Genomic DNA, 27,939 nt, shown 5'->3' on the forward strand with positions numbered 1-27,939 from the left:
AAATGAATTCTCAGTGAATTTTACAGGTAATCCATTCTGGAGACAACATCTCACACTGGGAAATCCAGCTGCTGTAGCTGTTGTGGTAGAGTCCTTATGACCCCCCAAATATGCTATGTAGTTTCTTATGTCTATCATAACCATTTTCCTTGAGATGCAATGAAAGCACAATCTGTCAAGGACTGTGTGGCCAGAGTAGTGGAGAGGCACTTGACCTTATTACAAGGTTCCTACCTTATGAAACTAATTAACAGACTTGTGTGTAAATTGGGGGGGGGATCATTTTATACAATTAACATCTTTGCAGATGGCTGAGAAAATTGGGAGGTTTATGACATTAAGCTACATTGTGTCAATTTGAATTTCTTTTCCAGTGGATGATTTGTTCTTTTTCTGATTAAGTCTGCACAAAATCTGAAGGACAAGTTCTGGATGAACATATCTTTGGAAATGAGACTTGGGTTAACTACCTTTTGCAGTGCAACCTTGAAATCTAGACTTAGTTCTTCACCTTCAAAATGGTGAGAACAGCATCAACCTTATGGGGTTGAATAACAAGAGTTTATTAGAATCTATGAAAAGTTCCAGGCATGGAAAATTTTGAATTAACAGAGACAGGATTTAAGAAACAGACCTCAAACCTACTCATTGGCCCACCTCAGAAGCTTTCTCTAAGCTGGGTATAGGCAGAAAGAGAAGAAAAAATGCCTTTAACACACTCCAACTACTCAAAGACTTTTGTTTTATTATAGTACACGAGCTGGGACTGATGGGAAGGGGTAGCTGTACTGGGCAACCACTGCCCTGATTAGCATCGGATGCCCATCCCGATGGCCATGAATGTGCCAAATGTGCCGCCACTCTGCATCATGGTTTTCCCGATGCCGCCCATCAGCTCCCGACCCCGCATTCCGATCCTAAGAGAGGAGGAAACGAAGATGGGGCCAACTGGGAACAAAAATACAAGAAACGGCATTAACTGCCCTTTTCCAATTTGTTTTCATAGTAAATCAAGCGCTCTTGAAGTCTGGCAAGAATCTCTCTTTCCACCTGAGGTGGGTAATGATTATTAGGAAAACGATGCATCAGGGTCTCTAGGGGTATTCTGATGAATATCCTATGATCTGCCTTCAGTTTGTGGGAGGCAACTGATGTACACAAACTAGTTTTTTGTTTTGCTTTTGCCTCCGGGATATATATATATATATATCTCCACACGCGCGCGCGCATATGCTCCAATAAAGGGATCTGTCTGATGGTTTCCTGGTGGTAAAGCAATGATTGTGGAGTCAGATCTGTGTTCGTGCCCCAGCTCTGCAATTTACAGACTGTGCTAACTGTAAAATGGGGGGTCAACCACGGGACGTGAGAACAAATGCAGCATTTAGAACAGTGATTCACACTGGGTAAGTGCTCAGTAAATGGTAACACACTAGAAAAGTGAGAAGAATAATCTCTCCTACATGTGAAAACCTAGGGTGTAGGTGTAGAGTTTATCTGCTCCGTATCTATATCCTGTTTGCAGTACAGTAAAATTGCTCAACTTTTTTCCACTATGCGCAACTGGAAATAAAAACCGCAGCGACGGAAGCAACCACCATTTACTGAGCACTTAATATATGCCACATTCTGTTCTAAGTGTGCTCTGACTTGATCCTTAAACTCTATGAGGCAGATGTTACTGACCTCTTTCTACAATGAAGGAAACCCAGACTCCAGCGTGCTTAAGGTTACAGAAGTAGTTAAATTTTCTGACTTTCAGTTTGAGTCAGAACTCGTATTCTCAAGCGCCGAGGCTTCCAACCTTTCCTTCCAGACTGAAGGTGAGTAGGAAATCAGTCTCGGTCGTTAAAGGACAGCGAGGGAATTGAAACTAAGTAGGCTCTATCCAGGCTGCCGGCCAAGTGGCGCGGGACAGGGAGGTCCGGTAGTCCCGCCCAAAGATCGCCACCCGCGCCCCTCACCTGAGACAGGAAAAGGTGCCGAAGAGCGCCCCGGCCGCCATGCCCACTGCGCAGCCCATCACAAAGCCCATCTTCACGCGGTCGAAGCAGCTCGGCTGGGACTGTCCGTAGGGCCCCACGGCCACCGGCATCTGCGGGGTTCGAAGGTTAGGGGAGTATGGGCCTAGCCGCCTGCCCCAGTCGGCCAGGGCCCAGAGGAGGAGGGGTGAGGAGCGGATCCAAGGGTTCGGGGAAGTCCAGGGAGGAAAATAAGCACGTAGCCCGACTCCATCACCCTCTTAGCGTTCGGGTCCCCGCGCCGCGGTGTCCCCCACCTCACCTCGTTCTCGGCTTCGGTCGCTTAGCTCTACGTCTCACATACAACGCGAGGCGGAGCGCGCCCGTGGCCGGAGGAATTATTTCCGGGGCGCGAGCAGAACTTCCGGGAGCGCGTAGCTGAGGACTGCCGCCACTTCGGGCGGGGGGCTCTGCCTGCGGGACCATGCTGCTGCGAACCGCTTGGAGGCGGGCGGCCGCGGCTGTGCCGGTCGCTCCGGGGCCCAAGTCCGAGGCGCCCACTCGGGGGCTGCGCCTGCGCGGTACGCTCCGGGTCCCGCTCGCCGCCACCGTCCCTGCAGACGCGGACCTTCCCCCTTGGCGTGGCGACGCACCTGAATATTACAGAGCCTCCCTCTTCCGCCCGTTACCCAGACCCCCGACCCTGCATTCTGGCTGCACCCCTCAAACTTCCTCAGGCCCGCCCTCAGACCGGTTGACTTCGCCGCGTCGCCCTTCAGATCCTCCCCCACAGGCCGTCGGATCCTTGGAAGCTCGATCGACCTTCAAACCCCTCCTGGCCAACTTTAAGCGATGGGGGTCGTCCACCCAGTAATCTTTGATGGAGCTCTTATTCTGTCTCCTCAGTCCTTGCAAATGGCTTTGCCCTTTCAGATCCCTCCCCGCTCCCAACAAAGCAGTTCGAATATTGTCCCAACACCCCCCTCCAAGATCATGGTCTCTCTCCCTTCCTTTACAGTTTGCTTAAGTTCTCTGATGTTTTGTTTTCTTTTCCATTGCGCTTCAACCCCAGCATGCTTTCAGCTCATCTCCCCTCCGTCCGGCTTTCGCCTTCTGCTGTCTTGGATACCCTGTGTGCATAGGTTTTCTCACGCTTGGCCACTACATACCTTATAAAATTTTTTTTTTATTTTGTCAGTTGCAGACCATGCTCCCCAGTTTGCTGTTCCCTCAGATACAGCCACCGCTCCACAGGCGGAGTCAGTGCTGCGACCTCTGTATATGGATGTGCAAGCTACAACTCCTCTGGTAAGGATGGAGGGACAGCTTTCCCCAAGGCTGTTTATAACAATTATATTGCAGAAGTGACAATGCACAGAAATGACTGGATCCTGCAGAAGTGAGAGCCATTACGAAGTTGTGTTGGGAAAAGCTATGAGCCAGAAGTCAGGAGATTTAAGTTGTAATAAACTAGAAATGGCTCTACTACTTACTAGCTATTGACCTTGGTCAAATCACTGCAGTATAGGCACTATAGTAGGAATAAAAGCATAGGCTCTGGAATTAGCTGGATTGCTACTTACTATGTGAATTTAGGCAAGTATTAAATGCATTAAAAGACATAAAGCAGCCCTTTAAACAGAACCTGGCACATGATAAGCACTTCAATATTAGTGGAAGATTTCATCAACATGTGGACTCTTGTCATGTCCTGGCCCTTGTAGATCACATCTCCTGGCAGGAATGGAAACAGCTGTCAGGACAAGGCAATGTTTGTAGATTACCTGAGGAGATGGTAGAATAATCATCTGGTAGAATGATTTAAGGTGGATTGAGAGTGGGAGTATATTAGGCTGGTATTTGTTTAGTATCTGAGGGGATGGAGGAATGTTTGAAGCTCAATCTAGGCAGTGTCTGAAGGTTTGGGAGTGTGTTGAGGCAGGTTGGGCAGGTCTGAGGGGCTGGAGTGGGGCCTGAGTGATCTATGGATTCAAGGAGACTGATCTGTTCTGTTGTGCCCAGGACCCTCGGGTGCTTGATGCCATGCTCCCTTACCTAGTGAACTACTATGGGAACCCACACTCCCGGACACATGCTTATGGCTGGGAGAGCGAGGCAGCCATGGAACATGCTCGCCAGGTTAGTATAGAATTCTCTAGAAGGTTCTGATGTTAGAGGTTCGGTGGACTGTGGGAGGCATTTTCTTGATAGCTCTGGGTGGAGGTGGAAGTGGTTTGGGGCTCTTTCAGGAAGAGATTTAGAGAGCAGGTCTTGGAGTCCCTCTGAAGGCATTTTATTAGTTTTTACATTTCCTAACTAAATGACCTTTGGAATGTTATCTAATTTCTCTAAGCCTCAGTTCCACACATTGAAAATGGAGATTGTATTAGTTCCTATTCCTTAGGGTTTTTGTGTGGATTCAATGAGACACTGCTGATGATGTGTTTATTAACACAATGCTTATACATACTAAGAGCTCAATAAGTGCTTTTTATTTTATTATTATTATTTTTAAGTAGGTTCCACACCCAGCATGAAGCCTGACGGGGGGCTGGAATTCATGACCCTGAGATGAAGACCTGAGCTGAGATCTAGACTCAGTTGCTTAAACTGACTGAGCCACCCAGGCGCCCCTTTTTAAAAAGCCAGTATTGGGGTGCCTGGGTGGCTAAGTCGTTAAGTGTCCGCCTTCGGCTCAGGGCGTGATCCTGGCGTTCTGGGATCAAGCCCGCATCAGGCTCCTCCTCTGGGAGCCTGCTTCTTCCTCTCCCACTCCCCCTGCTTGTGTTCCCGCTCTCCCTGGCTGTCTTTCTCTCTGTCAAATAAAGAAATAATATCTTAAAAAAAAAAAAAAAAAACCAGGTATCGTGGGGCNGGGGCACCTGGGTGGCTCAGTCGGTTGAACATCCGATTCGTGATTTCAACTCTGGTCAGATTCTCAGGGTCCTGAGATGGTCCATGTTGGGCCCCACACTCAGCCACGCTCAGTGGGAAGTCAGCTTGAGATTCTCTCTCCCTCTTCCTCTGCTTCTCCACCCTCCCCCCTCACCCCCCCGCTCTCACCCACTCGCTTGTGTGCATGCACTCTCTCAAATAAATAAACAGATCTTAAATACATACATACATACATACATACATAAAAAGCCAACATTGGGGCTCAGTCAGTAGAGCATGTGACTCTTGATCTCAGGGTTGTGAGTTTGAGCCCTGTGCTGGGTGTAGAGATTACTTAAAAATAAAATCTTTGGGGAGCCTGAGTGGCTTTGTCAGTTAAGCCTCTGCCTTCTGCTCAGGTCATGATCCCAGGGTCCTACTTACTGGGGAGTCTGCTTCTCCCTCTCCCTTTGCCCCTATCCCTGCTTGTGTTCTCTCACTTCTCAATTAAATAAATAAAATCTGTAAGAAAAATAAATAAAATCTTTAAAAATAAATAACCATTATTATTATTATTTTGTATTAGACAGGGAAAGAACCTCAGATCTGGGTTGGAAGTGAATCTACCCATTGTCTGACCCTGGTGGGTGCAGAGCTTCTTCTTGGGCAGTTGATAGGATGCAGTGGAGCTTTTCTTGAACCAGAGCTCTGTCCCAGCTATGTCTGCAGTGGCATTCCTGCCTGGGGAACTGATGTTATTTATTTCTGTTTCTTGATTTGCAGCAAGTTGCATCTCTGATTGGGGCTGATCCTCGTGAGATCATTTTCACTAGTGGCGCTACTGAATCTAACAACATAGCAATTAAGGTAAGAGAACCAGAGGATATATCTGGGCTTTCCTGACTTGGGAGATGGTGTCCTTCCATCATTTGGGCTCATATATATATTTCCCAGCTACCCTCTCCTACCCTATTGTGAAAAAAGACACAGGCAAACATAGCTCTTTCTGATTTGTAGCTTCCTTCAACCCTCTGTGATCTACTCCATCTTATTTTTTTTTTTAAGATTTTATTTATTTATTCAACAGAGATAGAGACAGCCAGTAAGAAAGGGAACACAAGCAGGGGGAGTGGGAGAGGAAGAAGCAGGCTCATAGCAGAGGAGCCAGACTTGGGGCTCGATCCCATAACGCCGGGATCACGCCCTGAGCCAAAGGCAGACGCTTAACCGCTGTGCCACCCAGGCGCCCCGATCTACTCCATCTTAAATCTTCGTTCCTGTTGAACTAAGTTCAGTGAGGTAGTTGGACATGAAAGGGTGTAGCTCTTTAACCATTAACCACTGGTGTTTTGGATGGTAGCTACTTCAGGAAGTGGATAATGGTAACTCAACCCTTTTCCTCATCCTTTTTTTCTTTTAAGATTTTATTTTTTTAAGTAACTTCTCCATCCAATGTGGGACTCCCACTTACAACCCCAAGATCAAAAGTCACATGCTCTACTGACTGAGCCAGCTAGGTGCCCCTTCACCATCCTTTTGATCTAATCACAGCGAAGTCCAAAATCCACTTGCAGTTGTGCTTGCTTCTCTGCTTCTGGTTACCACCTTCACCCTTATATACGTGATTTCAGGGCTGCCCTCCTCTCAGCCTTCCCTATTCTTTCTAATGAGATCTATTTGTAACAAGTTTTTCCTGTTTCTCTCTTTTTTTTTTAAGGTTTATTTATTTAAAAAAAAAAAAAAGATTTATTTATTTATTTTGGAGGTGAGGAGAGGCAGAGGGAGAGAAAGTCCCAAGTAGACTCCATGCTGAGCACAGAGCCCAGCATGGGGCTCGATCCCATGACTTGGAGATCATGACCTGAGCAGAAACCAAGAGTCCAACCAAGAGTACAATGTTTAACTAACTGTGCCACCCAGGCACCCCTTTTTAAAAATTTTTAATTTGTTAAATAAATAAATTTTTTTAAATTATTATTATTATTATTATTATTTGAGAGAGAGAGAGCACGCATGAGTGGGGGTTGGTGAGGAAGGGCAGAGGAAGAGGAGAGACAGACTCAAGCAGGTTCCATGCCTAGCGTGAAACCTGACGCAGGGCTCAATCTCACGACTCTGAAATCATGACCTGAGCCAAAATCAAGAGTTGGATGCTTAACCAAGGGACGCCTCGGTGGCTCAGTCAGTTAAGTGGCTGACTCTTGATTTTGGCTCAGGTCATGATCTCGGAGTTCTTGAGTTGACCCCCATGTCGGGCTCCCCACTCAGTGGGGGGTCTGCCTGAGGATTCTTTCTCTCCTTTTCCTTCTGCCTCTCCCCGCACTTGCTTGTGCTTGCGCTCTCTCTCTAAAATAAATTAATAGGGGTGCCTGGGTAGCACAGCGGTTAAATGTCTGCCTTTGGCTCAGGGCGTGATCCCGGTGTTGTGGGATCGAGCCCCACATCAGGCTCTTCTGCTGTGGGCCTGCTTCTTCCTCTCCCACTCCCCCTGCTTGTGTTCCCTCTCTTGCTGGCTGTCTCTGTCTCTGTCGAATAAATAAATAAAATCTTTAAATAAATAAATAAATAAATAAATAAAATCTTTAAATAAATAAATAAAATAAATTAATAAATCTTAAAGAGTCGGATGCTTAATCTACTGAGCCACCCAGGCACCCCAGGATTTTATATTTTCAAGTAATCTCAACACCCAACATAGGGCCTGAATTTATAACCCCAAGACCAAAAGTTGCATGCTCTACGACTGAGCCAGCCAGGTGCCCCTCCTGTTTCTTTAGATGTTCCCATTTTTAGGTATTGGTTGCTGTGCTTCTGCAGGCATTTACTGCATTGTGGTGTCTCTCCAGATCAGATGGGGGCCCCCAAAATGTGGGGTCAACCAGTTGGGTCAAGGCTGGTGTCACAGGTGGTGAAAGGATTCACCTGAGGCAGAACAAAGGAGATAGAAGTTTATTGAATACACAGCAGGGGAGTGGTGGGCAGGACAGCAAAGGAGAGATGGTCTGCAAGAAGGCAGTGGGTGGGGGCTACTTTTTAAAGGGGAAGGTGAGGAGGTATGGGGATGGATGGAATTTCCCCTTTTTTAGCAACTGTGCCTGGTTGTAAGTAGTCCATTGTTTAGTTAGGGCCTGTGGTTATTTTGAGGTGGGTCTCCTGATGTCTGTTTTCAGCAAGGGAGTCACTCTGGGCCCTTTTACCTTGATCAAGTCTCCATTGCTCAAGCCTGTTGTCTAAAAGCAACCTCTACGTTCATCACCCATTCTGAGATCAGTCACTGTATCTTTGGGTCTTTGGTGCTAACAAAAATAAAATTCCACTCTCAGTAGTCATGCTGGTGTTTCATGCTCCTTAATCACATTGGACTGGGCCTGGTTGCCAGGACCACTTGTGTAAATACCAAGGCTCTGAGAAAATGTGTACTTCTCTAGGTTCAACTGTCTCCACCCCCTCTCACCTTTGTCTCTCAACTGAGCTGCCAGTATTTGTTTTTCTGAGTTTAGACTGGGTGTAGGAGGCCTGGGAGGAGCTCCAGAGTCTTCGGCACTCTACCTGATTCTGTTAGCCTATTCTGTTAGCCAGAAGGTGTCCTACCTTTGGAATGTTGATACCACAGAACCAGGGTGGAGATCCCTTCAAAAAATGGGGATGATTTCTGGAATGGGGAGCATTTTTAAAACTTTGAAAATCTCTACTGTCCCCAAACCTAGAGGCCAGGGATTGCTAAGAATAGTTGTAACAGGGGCGCCTGGGTGGCTCAGTCATTAAGCATCTGCCATCGTCTCAGAACGTGATCCTGGATCCCTGGGATCGAGCCCTGCATCAGGCTCCTCTGCTGGGAGCCTGCTTCTTCCTCTCCCACTCCCCCTGCTTGTGTTCCCTCTCTCGCTGGCTGTCTCTCTCTCTCTCTGTCAAATAAGTAAATAAAATCTTAAAAAAAAAAAAAAAAAGAATAGTTGTAACAGTTTTTCCCTTGGTCTCCTGAATGGGTAAATCTGTTGTTATAGGATTCAATACTGTGGGTAACTGAGATAGGAGAGAGTAGAAAGGGGTAGGGAACTCTTTTTTTTTTTTTAAGTGAAGTGAAAGTTTATTAAGTGAAGGCGAGAACAGAAAGGAAAGGAAAAAAGCTCTCTACAGTGAGAGGGGTCCTGAATGGGTTTCCCAGGGGTGGGGAACTTTTAAATGTTTTCCTTTTTATGTTCCTTATCCTCAAGAATGTACAGTTTTTATGTAGTTACAATTTTGGCCTAATTCATTTTATATTCTGCTTTTGTATTTTTTATTTTTATTTTTATTTTCCAAGATTTTATTTATTTAGGGACACCTGGGTGGCTCAGTGGGTTAAGCATTCAGCTCAGGTCATGATCCCAGGGTCCTTCTTCTCCCTCTCCCTCTGCCTGCCTGCTGCTCCCTTTGCTTATGCATTTTCTCTCTCTATCTCTCACTCTGTCAAATAAAAAAATAAAGTCTTAAAAAAAAAGATTATATTTATTTACTTGAGAGAGAGCGAGTGAGCACAAGTGGGGGACAGAGGCAGAGAGAGAGGGAAATACAAACTCCCCACTGAACAGTGAGCCCTACACAGGGCTCGATCCCAGGACCCCAGGACCATGACCTGAGCTTAACCGATTGAGCCACCCAGACGCCCCTATATTCTTTTTTTTTTTTAATTTAAAGATTTTATTTTATTTATTAGAGAGGATGATCAGTGGGGAGGGGCAGAAGGAGAGAGAGAGAGAAGCAGACTCCCTGCTGAGCAGGAAGCCTGTTGCAGGGTTTGATCCCAGGACCTGGAGATCGTGACCTGAGCCGAAGGCAGATGCTTAACCATCTGAGCTACCCAGGTACCCCTATATTCTGCTTTTTAAAAGATTTTATTTATTTGAGAGAGAGAGAGAGAGCAGGTAGGGAGCAGAGGGGGAGGGAGAGTGAGGGGAAAGAATCTCCAGCAGATTCCACACTAAGAATGTGGAGCGCATCAGGGGTTGGATCCCAGTACCCTAAGATCATGACCTGAGCTGAAACCAAGAGTTAGACACTTAACTGACTGAGCCATCCAGGCACCCCTATATTCTGCTTTTAAAGTAGTACTCTGTTATAAGCTTGTGGGGGGATTTGGGTTGTGTGGTTTTTGTTTGTTTGTTTTTAAGTAGGCTCCACACTGGGTATGGAGGCCCATGTGGGGCTTGACTCACGACCCTGAGATTGAGACCTGAGCTGAGATCAAGAGTTGGAGGCTTAACTGACTGAGCCACCCAGGTGCCCCACCACGTTTTATTTCTTTTTAAAAATTTTTTTAAAAGATTTTATTTATTTATTTGAGACAGAGAGAGAGAGCACAAGCTGGGAGGAGGGGCAGAGGGAGAGGGAGAAGCCAACTCCCCACTGAGCAGAGAGGACCACCTGGGGCTTGTCCCAGGACCCTGAGATCATGATCTGAGCCAAAATCAGATGCTTTTTTTCTTTTTTAAGATTTTATTTATTTATTTGACAGAGAGAAACAGCCAGCGAGAGGGAACACAAGCAGGGGGAGTGGGAGAGGAAGAAGCAGGCTCCCAGCAGAACAGGGAGCCAGATGCTGGGCTCGATCCCAGGACCCTGGGATCACGCCCTGAGCCGAAGGCAGACGCTTAATGACTGAGCCACCCAGGCGCCCCCAAAATCAGATGCTTAACTGACTGAGCCACCCAGGTGTCCCTCAAACTTCATTATTTTTAATATAACTACCTTCTTTTCATGGAGTTGTGTTATCATACTTTACTATTCATTTACATGTTGTTGGATGTTTTAAATCTTCCCTTTTTTAAAAAATTTAAATTCAGTTAGCAATAATCTTTCCATTTTTTTTAAGGATTGTAAATACAGCAAAAACATATTTCATCTATAGCTTGACCTGTCTTTTGAAATATTTCCCTAAGGTAAATCCCCAAATGAAGAATCATAGTTGAATAGTGTGAATACAGCTTTTAAGACATCTTTCTCTTTTTTTTTTTTTTTTAAGAATTTATTTATTTATTTGACAGAGATAGAGACAGCCAGCGAGAGAGGGAGCACAAGCAGGGGGAGTGGGAGAGGAAGAAGCAGGCTTATAGTGGAGGAGCCTGATGCGGGGCTCGATCCCATGATGCCGGGATCATGCTCTGAGCCGATGGCAGATGCCTAACCGCTGTGCCACCCCGGCGCCCCTTAAGACATCTTTCTAAATGATTTTCTGAAGAGATTATAGCATAATTACTTCCATCAGCAAGTAATGAGTGTATGAGTTTCACTTCTACACTGGCAGCTTTGGGTATCAGTGTTGCCATATTTGCATGTTTTACTAGTAAGTGGAAATAGGCTGTAATTTTCTAGGATGCAAGGATAGTCATGTTCCCTATTTTCTACCTGTGGTATCATAAAAAATATATTTTTTTTTATATAAAAAAATTCCTGGCACAGAGCCTCAAAAATCCTTGGGTTTCCTGAATAACAGAAATGTCTTTTGTTATTCATAATAAACCTCTTTGGACCATACCTGAGTTTATGGTAAGGAAGTGACTCATGGTGGACTCTTAGTTGCAAGGGACTGGCTAGCCGCTCCAGAAGAACAAAGCATGTGATCAAAGGGTTGGAACTTTCAGCCCTACTTCCCTCAGGGCGGGAGAGGGGAACTGGAGCTTGAGCTCAGTCCTGTGGCCAGTGATTTAATCGGTCATACCTTGTTCATGCAATCCCCATAAAAACTCGACAGTAAGGCTCAGAGGGTCTTCCAGGTTGGTGAACTCACGGGTGTGCTGGGCAGGTGGCATGCCTAGATTCACAAAGACAGGGCATGGAGGGGCGCCTGGGTGGCACAGCGGTTGGGCGTCTGCCTTCGGCTCAGGGCGTGGTCCCGGCGTTGTGGGATCGAGCCCCACATCAGGCTCTTCCTCTGTGAGCCTGCTTCTTCCTCTCCCACTCCCCCTTCTTGTGTTCCCTCTCACGCTGGCTGTCTCTATCTCTGTCGAATAAATAAATTAAAAAATCTTTAAAAAAAAAAATTTAAAAAAACAAAGACAGGGCATGGAAACTTCGTGCCCATTCTCTCCTCAGGCCTCACCCTATGCATCTCTTCCATTTGGCTGTTCCTGAATTTTATCCTTTATAACAGAACTGTAATAGTGTAGTGCTTTCAACGAGTTCTGAGCATCATTTGGCTAAATTATTGAATTTGTAGCCAGCTGGGCGAAAGTACTAGAGGCTAACTTGTGACACTGGGCCTTGTCGCTGACATCTGAAGTGGGCTTAGTCTTGTGGGACTGAGCCCCTTAATCTGCGGAATTTGTACTAACTCAGGGTAGTTAGTGTCAGAATTCAGTTGAATTGTAAGACATACACACTTGGTGTCACAGAAATGATGTTGGAGCATACAACTCTTTCCCACTTTTTCTTTCAAGTGGGATTGAAGTCCTTTCTTTCTTTCTTTTTTTTTTTTAAATATTTTTTTTTTTTTAAGATTTTATTTATTTATTTGACAGAGATAGAGACAGCCAGCGAGAGAGGGAACACAAGCAGGGGGAGCGGGGGAGGNAGGAAGAAGCAGGCTCATAGCAGAAGAGCCTGACGGGGCTCGATCCCATAACACCGGGATCACGCCCTGAGCCGAAGGCAGACGCCTAACCGCTGTGCCACCCAGGCGCCCCTGAAGTCCTTTCTGTTTCTCTGAGTATACCTTCCTTCCTTCCACCACCACTAATTTCTAGGGGGTGGCCAGGTTCTACAAGTCACGGAAGAAGCACTTGATCACCACTCAGACAGAGCACAAATGTGTTTTGGACTCCTGCCGTTCCCTGGAAGCTGAGGGCTTTCAGGTCACATACCTCCCGGTGAAGAAGAGTGGGATCATCGACCTGAAGGTAGGAGTGGCTGCTGTCAGGAGGGGCAAAGCAGGAGGAGCTTGGCTTCAGCCTGTAAATCTGTCTTCAGCCTCAGCTGGAGCTTGAAGGACTAGATCTAATGGTGAGGGCGAGCTTAGAGAAATAGGCCTGGGAGAGAAACTGAGCATATGTTCCCCTTGAGTGTGTACTATCTTCTTTTTTTCTGGAGGAGCTTTCAGCTTTGTCAGTGCTTCCTGGTTGGTCTGAGGGCCACTGGGTGTGTGTGCAGGATGCCAGGGACTCAACACTCACCATGGAAAAGCTCTGGCCTCCTCCCTTGTACTGATGTTTCTCATCCCTCTTAAGAGGAGGTGTAGTTTTTGTGAAGAATATTTCCCTTTATGGCCCATATCCTTATATGTACATTTTGGGTAGTGAATTCACTCATCTTGTTCACCAGGTTTTGGATACCAGCATCCCTAGTCAAATCCTAAGATGCAGTTTGTGGACGGAGCCCTGTCATTTGCAAGTAGAGAGAGTTTTACTTTGTTTCCAACCTGGATGCCTTTTTTTTTCCTTGCCCAATTGCCTGGCAAGAACTTCTAGTACAAAGTTGAAGAGAAGTGGTGAGAACAGACACCCTCGTTTTGTTCCTGATCTTGGGTAAAAGCTTTCCCCATTAAGTATGATGTAAATTGTAGATTTTTTTTTAAGATTTTATTTATTTATTTGACAGAGAGACAGCCAGAGAGGGAGGGAACACAAGCAGGGGGAGTGGGAGAGGAAGAAGCAGGCTCCTAGCAGAGGAGCCTGATGTAGGGCTTGATCCCAGATCGCCAGGATCACGCCCTGAGCCGAAGGCAGATGCTTAACGACTGCACCACCCAGGCGCCCCTAAATTGTGGATTTTTTATAGCCATTCTTGCATAAATGTCCTTTATTAGATTGAAGAAGTTCTCCTCCAAGTCTGTTTTGGTTTTTTGTTTTGGTTTTTTGTTTTTTTGTTTTTTTGTTTTGGTTATCATGAATGCATTTTGGTTTTATCAGTTGATTTTTTTGTGCTTATTGAGGTAGTCATGTGGTTTATTACACGTATATAATGGTGTATACATTGATTGATAGGTTGCTGGATTTGGTTTGCTAGTGCTGTTTTGTTTTGTTTTGTTTGTTTGTTTTTTTAAAGATTTTCTTTATTTAAGAGAGAGATAGCAAGAGCTGGTGGGAGAAGGAGAAGCAGGCTCACCACCGAGCAGAGAGCCCGATGTGGGGCTCGATCCCAGGGTCCTGGGACCATGCCCGGAGCTGAAGACAAACATTGAAATGACTGAGCCACCCAGGTGCCCCAGTCTGCTAGTGTTTTGTTAAGGATTTTTGTGTCTATAGTCATCAGGGATCCTGATCTGTAGTTTTCTTGTGATATCTTTGTCTGGGTACTAAGACAGTACTAAGACAGGGTAATACTGGTCTCCGAACAGACATGGTGGTTGTCACCTAGTGTTCCAGTATTGTTGATCACTGTGCCCCTTCATAAAACCGTCCAGTTCAACCACACTGCCTTCACATCTCCCTGATCGGCCGTTGCCAATCCTGCTGTGGGCCTGTTCTCACATAGCCCCTCACCCTTGATCTCTTCTCCTTTCCTTTCCACTTTCCTTAATTCTTTCCCTCTTTTAACCACTTAGCTCGAGTTCAGCTCTTTGCTAATATCTTTTTGACTGCCCTCACCCCTATTAATGTCTTTTTTTCTCTAAATTCCTTAATGGCTTTTTACTACTGTGCTCTGTTGTATGTTTATGTCTATCTCTCCACTAGGTTAAGTCTCTTGACTACTAAGAGCATGTATTTTCTGGCTTTTTATTTCTCATAATACTTACCATGTGCTGGGGCGCCTGGGTGGCACAGCGGTTGAGCGTCTGCCTTCGGCTCAGGGCGTGATCCCGGCATTATGGGATCGAGCCCCACATCAGGCTCCTCCGCTATGAGCCTGCTTCTTCCTCTCCCACTCCCCCTGCTTGTGTTCTCTCTCTCGCTGGCTGTCTCTGTCTCTGTCGAATAAATAAATAAAATCTTTAAAAGAAAAAATACTTACCATGTGCTTTTCTTTCACCATAATAAATAGTATTTATTATGCCATAGTGCTTGGCTCTAGGAATAGCGGGAGGAACAAGACAAACTTAGTTCCTGCCTTCAGGGAGCATACATTCTAGTGAAGGGGACAGTTAACATATAAACAAACATATAAATGAAGTAGTTACAAATTGGGATAAATGCTATGAAGGATGCAAACAAGAAGCTGAGAGAAACATGACATTGAGCCCCTCTAACAGACGAGTGTCCGGGAAAGTAAGATGTAGGGAGGCTGATTAATAATTCTGTTAAGAGAAACGTTTTAGTCCAATGAGGTCCCTACCTCAGTGTTGTCACCAGTGACCTTGTTTTTTGCTACTTACTTTGTTGTTTGCAGCTTACTCTGACAACCTTACGTAGGAAAGGTTCTCTCTCTCTTTTTTTATTAAATTTTTAAATAATTGTAGATTCACATGTGGTTGTGAGAAATAGTACAGAGAGATCTCATGTACCCTTTACCCACTTTCCTCCATGATAATATCTTGCAAAAGTATAGTACAATATCACAACCAGGGTATCGATACTGACACAGTCAATCTTGTTCTCATTTCCCCAGTTTTACTTGTACTCACTCATCATGTGTAGGTTTGTGTAACTACCACCACCATCAAATTAGTTTCATCACCATAGTGCTGCTTCGTGTTGTTCTTTCAAAACCGCTAATTTGATCTCCATTTCTTTAATTTTGTCATTTCACTAATGTAATATAAATGGAATCATAAACCTTTTGGGACTAGCTTTTTTCACTTAGCATAAGTCTTTGGCAAGTCATTTAGGTTGTTACATGTCTCACTAGTTTGTTCTTTCTATTGCTGAGTTGTAGTCCATGTGGTGGAAGTCCCGCAGTTTAACCATTCACCTGTTGAATGACCTCTGGATTGTTTCTAGGTTTTGGCTGTTATGACAAAAGCTGCTGTGAACATTAATGTATAGGTTTTTTGTGTGAATCTGTTTTCATTTCCCTGAGATAAATGCCCAACAGTGCAATTACTCGGCCATATGGTAATTTCATGTTTAGTTTAGTAAGAGACAAAAACTGCCAAACCATTTTCCAGTGTGGATGTGCCATTTTACGTTCCTGCTAGTAGTAATAACCAAGTGTGTGAATGATGCAGTTTCTCTGAATCCTTGCCAGCATTTTGTGTTGTCACTATTTTTATTTTAACCATTCTGATAAGTGGGTGGTGAAAGGCCCCTTTCCAAGACTAAGCTTGCCTACATTATGAGTTAGGGAGGACTTTGTTGGTACTATATAGTCTCCTTGCTCCTGATACTCTTAGGAACTAGAGGCTGCCATCCAGCCAGATACCAGCCTGGTCTCAGTCATGACTGTGAACAATGAGATTGGAGTGAAGCAGCCCATTGCAGAAATAGGTGAGTACCATGGGTGGGCCTTGATGCTTGCCCACCGCTGGGATCCATATGAGAAGCAAGAGTGGTCTGGGAGGGAGATCAAGGGAAAGGGAGTTTCAGTTCCTTGTTCAAAGACCTATTGTGTAGGGCATAGCAGTATTTGAATCCAGGTCTAGTGTTCCTTCTGTTATTTTCATTTAACTGCAGTTGCTGCCCAAAACAAAACACCATCCCTTTTTCTCTTCCTCTTTCACCTTTGTCACTTTAGTAGATCTCTTTATTATGCTCACTTAGAGCCGGAGAATCACCCTGTAACTTCTAAGGCACATTAGCAAATAGTTCTGCTAATCTTTGCTTCCTTTAAATTAAGAAGGATATAAAAGTTCATCTGATATATCGAAAGGCCTGCGTTAATGAGGTAATAGTCTTACGCCTATCAGGGATGTTTTGATTTGGTGATTTGTACGTGCCCTTACTTTTTCTAGTCAAGGAAGCTAGCTGAGAATGACAGAGAGAGTGGGAGGGAGAGAGGGGAAGAGAGAGAGCGAGAAGTTATTTACTATATGGCTGGAGGCTAATGCCAGATGCAGTTTTGCCTTAGAACTCATGGTACATTGTCGGGTCACTGTCAGGTGACTTGCCAATATTGTGGTATGATTCTTCCCTTCTGTTGTTTCCTCAGGGCGGATTTGCAGTTCCAGAAAGGTATATTTCCATACCGATGCAGCCCAGGCTGTTGGAAAAATCCCACTTGACGTCAATGACATGAAAATTGATCTCATGAGCATCAGTGGTCATAAAATCTATGGTCCCAAAGGTACCAGCCTCTCCTAGAGTTCCTTCTCTCAGATCTCCTAGTGAACTCCTTGACAGATGTTCCTTGAACTCATTTCGGACTACCGTTGTTCTCAGAGGAAGTTGTACATTCATAGTGTTTGCCGAATGCAGGTGTCCTTTAGCAATAACCAAAAACACTTGCCTATTTGTAGACTCTTACCCTTAACTGTATATAGCAGTCCATTGTTCCATGGTCTCTTTAGAAAATCCTTAGAAAGCAAGTAGAGGCTTATTTGGTTGAGGAACAAAGGGTTTTGTCATATGAAATTTAGCTAGATAAGTTCAGCTATCTTGTCTGCCCCACTGTGATATTTAGAACAATGTTCTTTGAATCCTTCATTACCTGTGTCTTTCTGTAGCCTAGGGGAAGATTGGGCTTTTACATCTCTTGGTCTTTATGCGTAGATTTAATGTGTTCCGGTTAGTCTCTCAAGGATACTTGTCTGTTCCCTATGGTCCTGTTGGCCCAGGAATTTTTCCTAGCTAGAATTCTTTCCACTCCAATCTTGTTTTCTATTTTATGAAGGTAGCCATAAAACTCCTCTGTCTCTGGGGTCAGAGCCTGTGAGGGTTGGTAATGCCGGTACACTTTCTGTGTTTGCAGGGTATGTCCTTGGGGTATACACCCTGAGGAAAAAGCTGTGATAGCTCCTGGAAACACGTAATATGGCTTCTTCTCAAGGCTTCCAGAGGTTATAGAGTGTTCCTGTGAGCTATTATTATAAAAAACCCAATAAGCATTCTATCTTTAATTAAAACGTTGCTTTATTGGCTTTTATTGTAGGTATGTGTATTTTGACAAATCCAATTGAGCAGAATTTCTGATCAGGATTTAAATGTGTGTAGGTATCTCTCACTATCCAAACTCCTGCTTTCTGAAATCAGGATCTCAGTGGATTTATATAACATGGTAAATCCTTCACTATCCAGACATGGGGTCAGAGCATGTGCTCTCTGAACTTGGGAGCTGCAGAGATTCACATAGTGAGGATACTTGAATTTGATGAGGACATGAAATATGTCTTAATTGAGTGTAGTTTGTTACATAAATTATTTCAATACTGGGGTCCTTTGTAATAAATTTGGGGAGTACTGCCTCAGGTTTGGTAGTGCCTACAATCTCTGCCTAAGAAGTTGTTCTGTGTGGAAGAAGATGAGCTTTACCTAGCGGCCACTCTGTTTAAAACCTGTGACTACTTTGTGAACATCTTTGCACATTCATGTTCATATTTTGCCATGAAATTGCTATAAGTTGGTTTGCCAAGTCTTAAGTTATATACATTTTTTAAAAAAGATTTTATTTATTTATATTTATTTGAAAGAAAGAGTGAGCGAGAGAGAGTGCACAAACAGGGGGATGAACAGAGGGAGAGGGAGATAATCTCCAGCAGACTCCTTGCTGAGTGCAGAGCGTGACATGGGGCTCAATCCCACAACCCTGAGACCATGACCCGAGCTGAAACCAAGAGTCAGACACTCATCCGACTGAGCCACTAGGCACCCCTTAAGTTATATACATTTTTAAGCTTTGCTACACTTTGGGAGATTGTGCTAATTTTTAATTCCACTCTGATCTTTCTCTGTTTTTTCCTCAAAGGTTTTTGTTTTTTGTGTTTTGCTTTTTTTAGAGATTTTATTTTTATGTACTCTCTACACCCAACGTGTGGCTCGAATTTACAAACCCGAGATTGAGAGTTTCATGTTCCACTGACTGAACCATCCAGGCACTCGCCCCTTTTTTAGAAAATTATTCTGGAGGTGCCTGGGTGACTCAGTCGGTTAAGCATCTGCCTTTGGCTCGGGTCATGATCCCGGGGTCCTGGGATCAAGCCCCACATCGGGCTATTTGCTCAGCAGGGAGCCTGCTTCTCCCTCTCGCTCTTCCCTCTGCTCTCTCTCTCTCTCTCAAATGAATAAATAAATCTTAAAAAAAATTTATTCTGTTTAGACAAGGTAGTATATTTACATAGTTCCAAATTCAAAAGCTACAAAAAAGTACAAGGCCAGAAATTCTCTCACCTCTTTCTACCATTAATGTAGTTTTCTTCTGGGGAGGATCTTTTTTGAATATTTTTCTAGAATTTTTCTATGCCTTTATAAGCACATATATATATTTCCCCTCCTCCCCATCTGTTTTTATTCAAAAAATAGCACAGTGTACTCATTTTTCTGCATCTTCCTTTTTTCACCTAATGTATTTTAAGTAAAGTACAGATTATTCAGGTTTCACTAGTTTTCTTGCGATGTATCTTGGAGATTTTACAGGGGCAATATAGAAGGAGCTTCCTCTTTTTTTTATACACCAGCTTTGTATTTCATTGTGTGGACTGCATCATAATTTATTTGCCCATTCCCCTGATGATGAATATCTGAGTTGTTTCTGATATTTTGCTCTTATGAATAATGATGCATTGCATGATGTCATTTCAGAAATGCATAGGGAGCCACTTTAAACCATTACTCCTAGTATTTACCTTCCCGATGTTGAATAATTTTTATAAATATTATGCTTTTACTGCTGTTTCTCCTTTTCCTCCATTTTTTTTATTTTGAAAATTTTCAAGCTTAAGGAAAAGTTGAAAGTATATTTTGACCCCTTTCAAAAGTGATATTTTGTTTCATCTGTGTTTTTCTTTTTTTCTCTTTCATAACAAACTTTGTTTCCCAGGGGTTGGTGCCATCTACATTCGCCGCCGGCCCCGTGTGCGTGTGGAGGCCCTGCAGAGTGGAGGGGGGCAGGAGCGGGGTATGCGGTCTGGGACAGTGCCCACACCCTTGGTGGTGGGGCTGGGGGCCGCATGTGAGGTGGCACAGCAAGAGATGGAGGTATGGGGAGAGCAGTTCCCTTCCTCAACTTCTTCCCCATGCTGGGTCTCCTATTAGAGGCTTCTCAGCACAACTGAGTCAGACCTCCGCCGGAAGAGGAGGTTTAGGAAACCCATCGTTGTCCCAGTGCTGCTGGCATCTTGTTCTGAGGGAGGTGTTATGGGCCCCAAAATCCAGGTCCTTTCAGTAGTTATCGGCTCATTTATTTCTAGCTTATTAGAACCATGTGTCCAGTTACTGAGCACCTTTGCATGCTGGGTGCTGTGCTCAGTGCTGGGCATACAGTGGTCTCCATGAGTAACACAGGATGGTAGGTGGGTCTGATGCACAGTCACTTCTGAGCACAGGAACAGGGCTCTTCATTTTGTGTGTTTCTGAGCTGTTAATGGTCACTATGCTTAGTCCTCCCTTGCCTGCTCCTCAGTACGACCACAAGCGGATCTCAAAGTTAGCGGAACGGCTGACACAGAAGATAATGAGGAGCCTTCCAGATGTGGTGATGAATGGGGACCCTGAGCACCATTACCCAGGTGTGGACATGCCCTTTCTGTCGCCATTCTGGAAGAGCCCGAGACTTTGAACCTCCTCTCATAGTGATTCTCTCTCCAGGCTGTATCAACCTCTCCTTTGCATATGTGGAAGGGGAGAGTCTGCTGATGGCACTCAAGGATGTCGCCTTATCCTCAGGGAGGTGAGTTGGACAGGAGAGACAGGAACTATAGCAGGCCTCATTAGCCTGGCCTCTAAGTGGTGTAACAGATTATTAAGCTTCCTAGTGTGGAGATGACCGGCACAAGAGCTCTTGACTAAGTGTAAAGGTCATTTTGTAAGTGCTGATTATTTAGCTGGCTTGGCACTGGCCAAAGTTTGCCACCTTAAGAGGGCTTCCTGGGGTAGAATTTTGTGCCTTTTGTGGCCCCAGGAGGTGCATGCATGTGTTCTAGTGTTATACTAGCAGTTCTGTTGCAGACCCCCAGAATTGAAGGATGCTCCAAAGGCCACCAAGGGTTTAGCTGCCATCTAGGCTGGTACTGATGGTGTGTTCAATCATAGGGGAGTGAGCACTTGGTTCTCTGCTGCTTCTGGTTGTCAGACCCAGCTCATGTGGTACCATGTTCTGTCATGCTTTGGTAATGTCCTTGCTTAAGGAGGATATCTTCCATAAGGGCCAGAGGACCTAGGTCCACATTCCAGAAAATGCAGGCAGCATTAGGCCCTTTAGCTCTACCAGATTAGAATGTCTCTTTTATCTCCATGTAATGACTTCAGGGACCTGGGGTGGGAGCAAGACCAGGGGTTTGTGGTTAAAAGCAGATGTTGACGATGAACTGAGCAAGGCTCCTTGTCTTTCTCCTCAGTGCCTGCACCTCTGCATCCCTGGAGCCCTCTTATGTCCTTCGAGCAATTGGCACTGATGAGGATTTAGCTCACTCTTCTATCAGGTCAGTCAGTTGAGCTGCAACTTATATGAAAAGCATCCTCTTTTGTATTGTTCATCTCCTATTATAGTCTCCTCAGACTTGTTTTCCTTATCCCTTGATTCTTCTTGAAAGTTTCTAGAGCAGCAGTTCTCAGACTTCAGTGAGTATCACTTGGGAAGTTGTGAAGATTTCTGAGTCCCACACTCAGAGATTCTGATTCACTAGGAATGGAGGAGGTATAGAAAACTTCTCTGGTGACTCTAATGTGGGTGATCCACAGACCCACATTCTGAAAAACTCTGGCTATGTTCTTTCCAAGTCTTTTGTGGAATAGATCCTCATTGAGTATTTGCTGAATGAATTTACCCTGGTGCCAGAGTTCAGATGTGGAGCTCTTCTCTTGTGCCTTTTTTCAGGTTTGGCATTGGACGTTTCACTACAGAGGAGGAAGTGGATTACACAGTGGAGAAGTGCATTCACCATGTGAAGCGTCTTCGAGAAATGAGGTATGCTCTATGCACCAGAGAGCCTTTGGAAGAAATTGTAGTGCTGGCTCCTCTCTTGTCCACAGGCTATGTGTTCACACTGCCAGAAACTAGCCTTTGAGAAAACTTGGATTTTAGGATTTAGAAGTTCTACAAAGTTGGGGCCCTTGGCTGGTTTAGTTGGTAGTGCATGTGATTCTTGATCTCGGGGTTGTGAGTTCAAGCCCCCCATTTGACATGGAGCTTACTTTAAAAATAAATAAACAAACAAATAAATAAATAAATAAAAATAAAATAAAATTAAAAAAAGTTCCACAAAGCCAGATAGTGGATCTCCTTGGCTACTTGTTTTCAGAATAGGACAAAGTGTTTTTAAAAACTAAAGAACTACATAAATTCAGATGTTTTTCATTATCATAGTATTAATATCAGTACAAAATTAGTGATTTGTATACTAAGTAGAGAAAAACTCCTTTTAAGATACAGATTCTTTTTTTTTTTTTTTTAAAGATTTTATTTATTTATTTGGACAGAGATAGAGACAGCCAGCGAGAGAGGGAACACAAGCAGGGGGAGTGGGAGAGGAAGAAGCAGGCTCACAGCAGAGGAGCCTGATGTGGGGCTCGATCCCGTAATGCCGGGATCACGCCCTGAGCCGAAGGCAGATGCTTAACCGCTGTGCCACCCAGGCGCCCCGAAGATACAGATTCTTAATTTGGGTTCTGTGGCTGGACTTCAGGAGGTACATGATAGCCCTGAAATTGTATGCTAAATATTGTGTTGTTTTGCATTTTCTTTGAAAGAAAGTTCATAGTTTTAATCAAATTCTCAGAAGGTTAAGAACTTTTACTCCCGTGTTCTTTGTAAAGTTGCTTCATAAGGAAGGTCAAGAGATGCTTTGTCAGCCAGCTGCCACCAGGGCTTCCCTTAGTAGCCATAGAGCTCCATTTCTTCCTGGGGACATTGAGGCCTCTGGATTTTTTCAGAGTCTGGCTCCATCCTGGTTAAATTCAATTTTCAGGATTCTCTTGGTCTAGTTATTGAGAGTGACGAAGTTTGGATATATGCCCTTCTTCCCTTTATGAACTTTCCTAGGCCTTTCTGGTTTCTGATTTTCCTTCCCAGGGTCTAGTTGTATTGCTTAAATATCTACAGCTTGCTTAGTTTTCTTAGGCTCAAGATTCCTTGTTGGCTTGGCTTTTTGGTACTATCTGGCACACTCAAGGGGCATTTCTACTGACAATGCTGCAAAGCCTTATTTTTCTTATCTGTGGCTTCAGCATCTTCACCCTATTTCTTCTGGTCTTTACAAACTAAATTCAGCCTGGTCTCATTATCCCTCAGCTAAAGCTTTATAATGTCACTCTATGACAATAAGTGACCTCTAAAAAGAAAGGACAGAAAGGAGATGGCTAACTTTAAGGAGCCATGGAAAATGTCATACATAGAAAGGCATGCTCTGAATGCATGGCATAAGGAGAGGGGTTAGCCAAGAACAGAATAAAACTGGGTAGAAGAAAATTAACTGGGGGGCGCCTGGGTGGCACAGCGGTTGAGCGTCTGCCTTCGGCTCAGGGCGTGATCCCGGCGTTATGGGATCGAGCCCCACATCAGGCTCCTCTGCTATGGGCCTGCTTCTTCCTCTCCCACTCCCCCTGCTTGTGTTCCCTCTCTCGCTGGCTGTCTCTGTCAAATAAATAAATAAAATCTTTAAAAAAAAAAAAAAAAAAAAAGAAAATTAACTGGGAAAATCCAAACCAAAATTCCATAGTCATAATACATTGAAGTAATATGTGGTCTGGGAATATTATCTAAGGCGTTCAAGATGAAGGGAATCAGAGCTTAACAGATTTATCAGCAGCAGTTCTTGTGTCAGATGGGATACTCGGGTCTAATATCCAAAAGATGCTTTGAATTGGAACCAAGGTTGTTGGAAGCACAGTCCAACTCTGGGGAGATGAGGCTGGTAGGAATTGGTTAAGGGTGCTACATACCTAGGTAATTTAGGGCTAAGCTCTAGACCTGAGAGGTAGAGCAAAACCCGGAAAGAAGTGTTGAAAAGTGGTCCATGTATGATGGGGATGAGTAGAGAGGCTGAAACTTGCTGCTTATACAGGTTCCAAGGGTCTTGGTTCCACCAGAGAAACTGTGTCCATAGTCTCTCATGAATGGTTTGAGAGCTTTTTTTTTTTTTTTAAAGATTTTTTAATTTCTTTATTCGACAGAGATAGAGACAGCCAGCAAGAGAGGGAACACAAGCAGGGGGAATGGGAGAGGAAGAAGCAGGCTCATAGACGAAGAGCCTGATGTGGGGCTCGATCCCATAACGCCGGGATCACGCCCTGAGCCAAAGGCAGACGCTTAACCGCTGTGCCACCCAGGCGCCCCTGAGAGCTTCTTGAATGTGACCACAACCTGATGACACTGGCTTGGCCCCACTGGAGCTGAGCCTGGGGTACTCAGTTATTATTTGTTGGCAGCTATGGAGAGGCTAGAGCTGACAAGGATTTAAAGAGGTCAGGGAGGGTGCCTGAGTGGCTTCAGTTGAAGCCACTTAAGCATCTGCCTTCAGCTTAGGTCACTATCCCAGGGTCCTGGGGTCGAGTCCCATATAGGGCTCGCTGCTCAGCGGGAAGTCTGCTTCTCCCTCTCCCCACCTCCCCTGCTCGTGCATTTTCTCTCTCTCAAATAAATAAAAATCTTAAAAAAAAAAAAAAAAAAAGAGAGAGAGAGCTGGGAAAGACTTGCTAACCACTATGTTGGGTCTGTCAGGGCAAGAAAGTAGAGAAACAAGAACGAATGGAGATAATTCAGGGCTCAGGGGTCAGAGACCAATGTCTGTTGTTTCCTATCTAAGCCCTTACTCACCCAATGTCTCTTTTCTTTGGCAGCCCTCTCTGGGAGATGGTGCAGGATGGCATTGACCTCAAGAGCATCAAGTGGACCCAACACTAGAAGAGTGGGCCTCTGACTTTGTGCTGACCTGGCTTCTCCTGCCTCACCAACCCATGCACATCTGGGTACCTTGTTATACCCAGTGGGTGTTTCATGTTCAAACCAGAATTGGTGTAGCCCAGTTGACTTCAGCATCAGCCCACCATCAGCCCAAGATAGAAACACAAGAAAATTATCTTTCCTGAGCCTCAGCTCCTTTGGTGGGGACCACTCACCGTTTCTCTCCAAGAGTCCTTCTCTGGTCTTATGGTGAATGGATGTTCTTGGTGGGGAGAGCCAGAGAAACTAGAAGAAGGTTCTTTGTTCAGAGACCTTAGTGCTCTATGTGGACATTTTAATTGTTGCTTACTACTGCTCAGCAAGACTGATTCCTTCAGGAACAAGCATAATCAACTACTATTTAATTTCTTCTTTGGCTCCAAAGCCCACCTCTTCATGTTGATATAGACTGAGAGCAAGTTTCTTAGAAGGCTTGTCTCCTGTTCTTGTCCCCCTTCATTTTTTTTGACCTAATGATCTATATGACTCCACCCACTATTCTAATAACTTATGTTTCTTTTTAAAAATTGTTAATTTTCAGATTAGAGAAATAAAATCACCTTCCTCTATTTAATTTGTGACTTTATGAAAGTCTCAGAGAAAATTCCAACCTGTGCTTGGGAATCAGGAGCAAACTACCACTCCACTTGATTCCCGTAGATGATTTTTAAGGAAGTGTTACGTAAGCAAAAATGTGATTTCCAGCCATGGAAGAAACCAGAGATGAATGAGAAATGAAAAGGAGCTGGAAGAATAAAGGGCGTGAGGTTAAAAGAAGCATAATGTGTTTGAGAAACCAATAGGCTAATATAGCCAGAGTAGTTTTTCCATTTGTGGGTCTGACACTGTAGGTGAATAGTTACCAGGACTAAAAAAAAAGAAAGAGACGGGGGGCCTAGGTGGCACACCGGTTAAGCGTCTGCCTTCAGCTCAGGGCGTGATCCCGGCGTTATGGGATCGAGCCCCACATCAGGCTCCTCTGCTGTGAGCCTGCTTCTTCCTCTCCCACTCCCCCTGCTTGTGTTCCCTCTCTCACTGGCTGTCTCTATCTCTGTCGAATAAATAAATAAAAATCTTAAAAAAACAAAAAAAAGAAAGAAAGAAAAAACAGAGTACATCACACATATTTTAAGTATTTTATTTTGTTTTGTTTTTTAAAGATTTTATCTCTCTATCATCTATCTGTCTATCTATCTATCTACAAGTAAGCTCTACGCCCAATGCGGGTCTGAACCCCTGACCTTGAGATCAAGACCTGAGCTGAGATCAAGAGTCTGACGCTTAACCCACTGAGCCACCCAGGCACCACTTATTTATCTATTTTTAAGTAATTTCTACATCCATGTGGGGCTCCAACCTATGACTCTGAGATCAAGTGTTGCGTGTTCCACCGACTGAGCCAGCCAGGCACCCCTTAAGCATTTTATTTTGAGTATATATTTGAGTGTGTATACCTGGTTGCAAATGTATTATGTGAGCGATGGTCAAAAAAGTTTGAAAGTGGGGCGCCTGGGTGGCTCAGTCGTTAAGCATCTGCCTTCGGCTCAGGGCATGATCCTGGCGTTATGGGATCGAGCCCCACATCAGGCTCCTCTGCTGTGAGCCTGCTTCTTCCTCTCACTCCCCCTGCTTGTGTTCCCTCTCTCACTGGCTGTCTCTATCTCTGTCGAATAAATAAATAAAAATCTTAAAAAAACAAAAAAAAGAAAGAAAGAAAAAACAGAGTACATCACACATATTTTAAGTATTTTATTTTGTTTTGTTTTTTAAAGATTTTATCTCTCTATCATCTATCTGTCTATCTATCTATCTACAAGTAAGCTCTACGCCCAATGCGGGTCTGAACCCCTGACCTTGAGATCAAGACCTGAGCTGAGATCAAGAGTCTGACGCTTAACCCACTGAGCCACCCAGGCACCACTTATTTATCTATTTTTAAGTAATTTCTACATCCATGTGGGGCTCCAACCTATGACTCTGAGATCAAGTGTTGCGTGTTCCACCGACTGAGCCAGCCAGGCACCCCTTAAGCATTTTATTTTGAGTATATATTTGAGTGTGTATACCTGGTTGCAAATGTATTATGTGAGCGATGGTCAAAAAAGTTTGAAAGTGGGGCGCCTGGGTGGCTCAGTCGTTAAGCATCTGCCTTCGGCTCAGGGCATGATCCTGGCGTTATGGGATCGAGCCCCACATCAGGCTCCTCTGCTGGGAGCCTGCTTCTTCCTCTCCCACTCCCCCTGCTTGTGTTCCCTCTCTCTCTGGCTGTCTCTCTCTCTCTGTTGAATGAATAAATAAAATCTTAAAAAAAAAAAGTTTGAAAGCTACTAGCTAGAAGTATGGTAAATGCAGATGGATGGGGAGGAGGTTTTTTAACAATTTTTTTATTTTCAATAATTTTAGATTTAGAGAAAGTTTGCAAAGATAGTACAGAGTTAGATGTCCATCGCCCAATTTCCTCTAATTTTAACATCTAATATAAAACTTATATGGTATATTTGTCAAAACTAAGAGATTAACATCTGTATGTTTAATATTAACTAAACTTCAGATCTCATTCAGATTTCACCAGTTTTCTCACTAATGTCCCTTTTCTATTCCAGGAGCCAGTCCTGGATACAACATTGCATTTAGTAGGTTTTATTTTCAATGCATTATACTATACCTGCAAAGAGTATATGTAAAGAAGTGTAGGTTCGGTTTTAAAAGGTGGCCTGGTTTTCTAATTTGCTGTTTTTGACAACTGGGCTAGCACCAGCAAGTCTACCACACAAATCTCCAAAACTTGTTGGAGTTGGGGGAACTTATCCCTGATTTTCTTGCTCAGTCGACTCCTCGCTTTCTGATTTGGAAGATTAGTTCAATTTTGGTGATAGTCATCATGTTGCTGAAAACCGGGCTCTGTGCTCCAGAACTGAAATAATACACGAAGATAGAGTTTTGGGATAAAGAGGAAAGACAGTTTTATTACTCCCAGGCAAAGGAGGCTCCAGCAAACTAATGCCTTCAAAACTGCAGACCCGCTCTGGGTAAAAGGCTGAGGGTTTTTTAGGAAAATACAGGGTCTGGGCGGTTTGGATAGGAATCTGGTAGCATCGCCAGCCCTATTGGTTATGTCTTCAAAGCGGTTTCATGACTAGCACTAGCAATCGCCATTTGAGTCCCATTCCTAAGTATACTTTGAGGTAAGCAAGATCACAACGTTGGTGCGGAGTTCCTGGAACAA

General features: G+C 44.3%; 2 protein-coding genes across 4 annotated transcripts; one reads left to right on the forward strand and one right to left on the reverse strand.

Moving 5' to 3' along the window:
* Positions 1-725: 725 nt before the first annotated feature.
* Positions 726-2,416, reverse strand: ROMO1 (reactive oxygen species modulator 1). Its single transcript, XM_002916411.4, has 3 exons — positions 2,284-2,416; positions 1,965-2,095; positions 726-917 (listed from the first exon to the last, which is right to left on the reverse strand). The coding sequence occupies exons 2-3, from the start codon at positions 2,093-2,095 to the stop codon at positions 809-811; spliced, it is 240 nt and encodes a 79-aa protein (XP_002916457.1). The 5' UTR covers positions 2,284-2,416; the 3' UTR covers positions 726-808.
* On the forward strand, positions 1,458-25,282 carry NFS1 (NFS1 cysteine desulfurase). Of its 3 annotated transcripts, none has more exons than XM_019796619.2 (13): positions 1,458-1,823; positions 3,160-3,269; positions 3,984-4,100; positions 5,619-5,702; positions 12,557-12,709; positions 16,078-16,171; positions 16,833-16,967; positions 19,656-19,813; positions 20,238-20,343; positions 20,423-20,504; positions 21,172-21,255; positions 21,651-21,740; positions 24,611-25,282. In XM_019796619.2, exons 1-13 carry the CDS (start codon positions 1,667-1,669, stop codon positions 24,672-24,674), a joined length of 1,434 nt encoding a protein of 477 aa, XP_019652178.1. In that variant the 5' UTR covers positions 1,458-1,666; the 3' UTR covers positions 24,675-25,282. The 3 variants fall into 3 exon arrangements, with proteins under 3 accessions (XP_019652178.1, XP_034497187.1, XP_034497188.1); XM_034641296.1 differs by lacking the exon at positions 1,458-1,823 and adding an exon at positions 2,408-2,542; XM_034641297.1 differs by lacking the exon at positions 1,458-1,823 and adding an exon at positions 2,549-2,831.
* Positions 25,283-27,939: the final 2,657 nt, after the last annotated feature.

The sequence above is a fragment of the Ailuropoda melanoleuca genome, chromosome 13 (assembly GCF_002007445.2).
Source record: "Ailuropoda melanoleuca isolate Jingjing chromosome 13, ASM200744v2, whole genome shotgun sequence".
Lineage (NCBI taxonomy): Eukaryota > Metazoa > Chordata > Mammalia > Carnivora > Ursidae > Ailuropoda > Ailuropoda melanoleuca.

Bases quoted from the DNA above. Each gene is read 5' to 3' on its own strand.
- NFS1 (XM_019796619.2), top strand. From the start codon at position 1,667: ATGAGGCAGATGTTACTGACCTCTTTCTACAATGAAGGAAACCCAGAC. The intron at 20,505-21,171 runs GTGAGTTGGACA...CTTTCTCCTCAG, and splicing joins GTCGCCTTATCCTCAGGGAG to TGCCTGCACCTCTGCATCCC. The intron at 21,741-24,610 runs GTATGCTCTATG...TTTCTTTGGCAG, and splicing joins AAGCGTCTTCGAGAAATGAG to CCCTCTCTGGGAGATGGTGC.
- ROMO1 (XM_002916411.4), bottom strand. From the start codon at position 2,095: ATGCCGGTGGCCGTGGGGCCCTACGGACAGTCCCAGCCGAGCTGCTTC. The intron at 918-1,964 runs GTGAGGGGCGCG...CTCCTCTCTTAG, and splicing joins GGCACCTTTTCCTGTCTCAG to GATCGGAATGCGGGGTCGGG.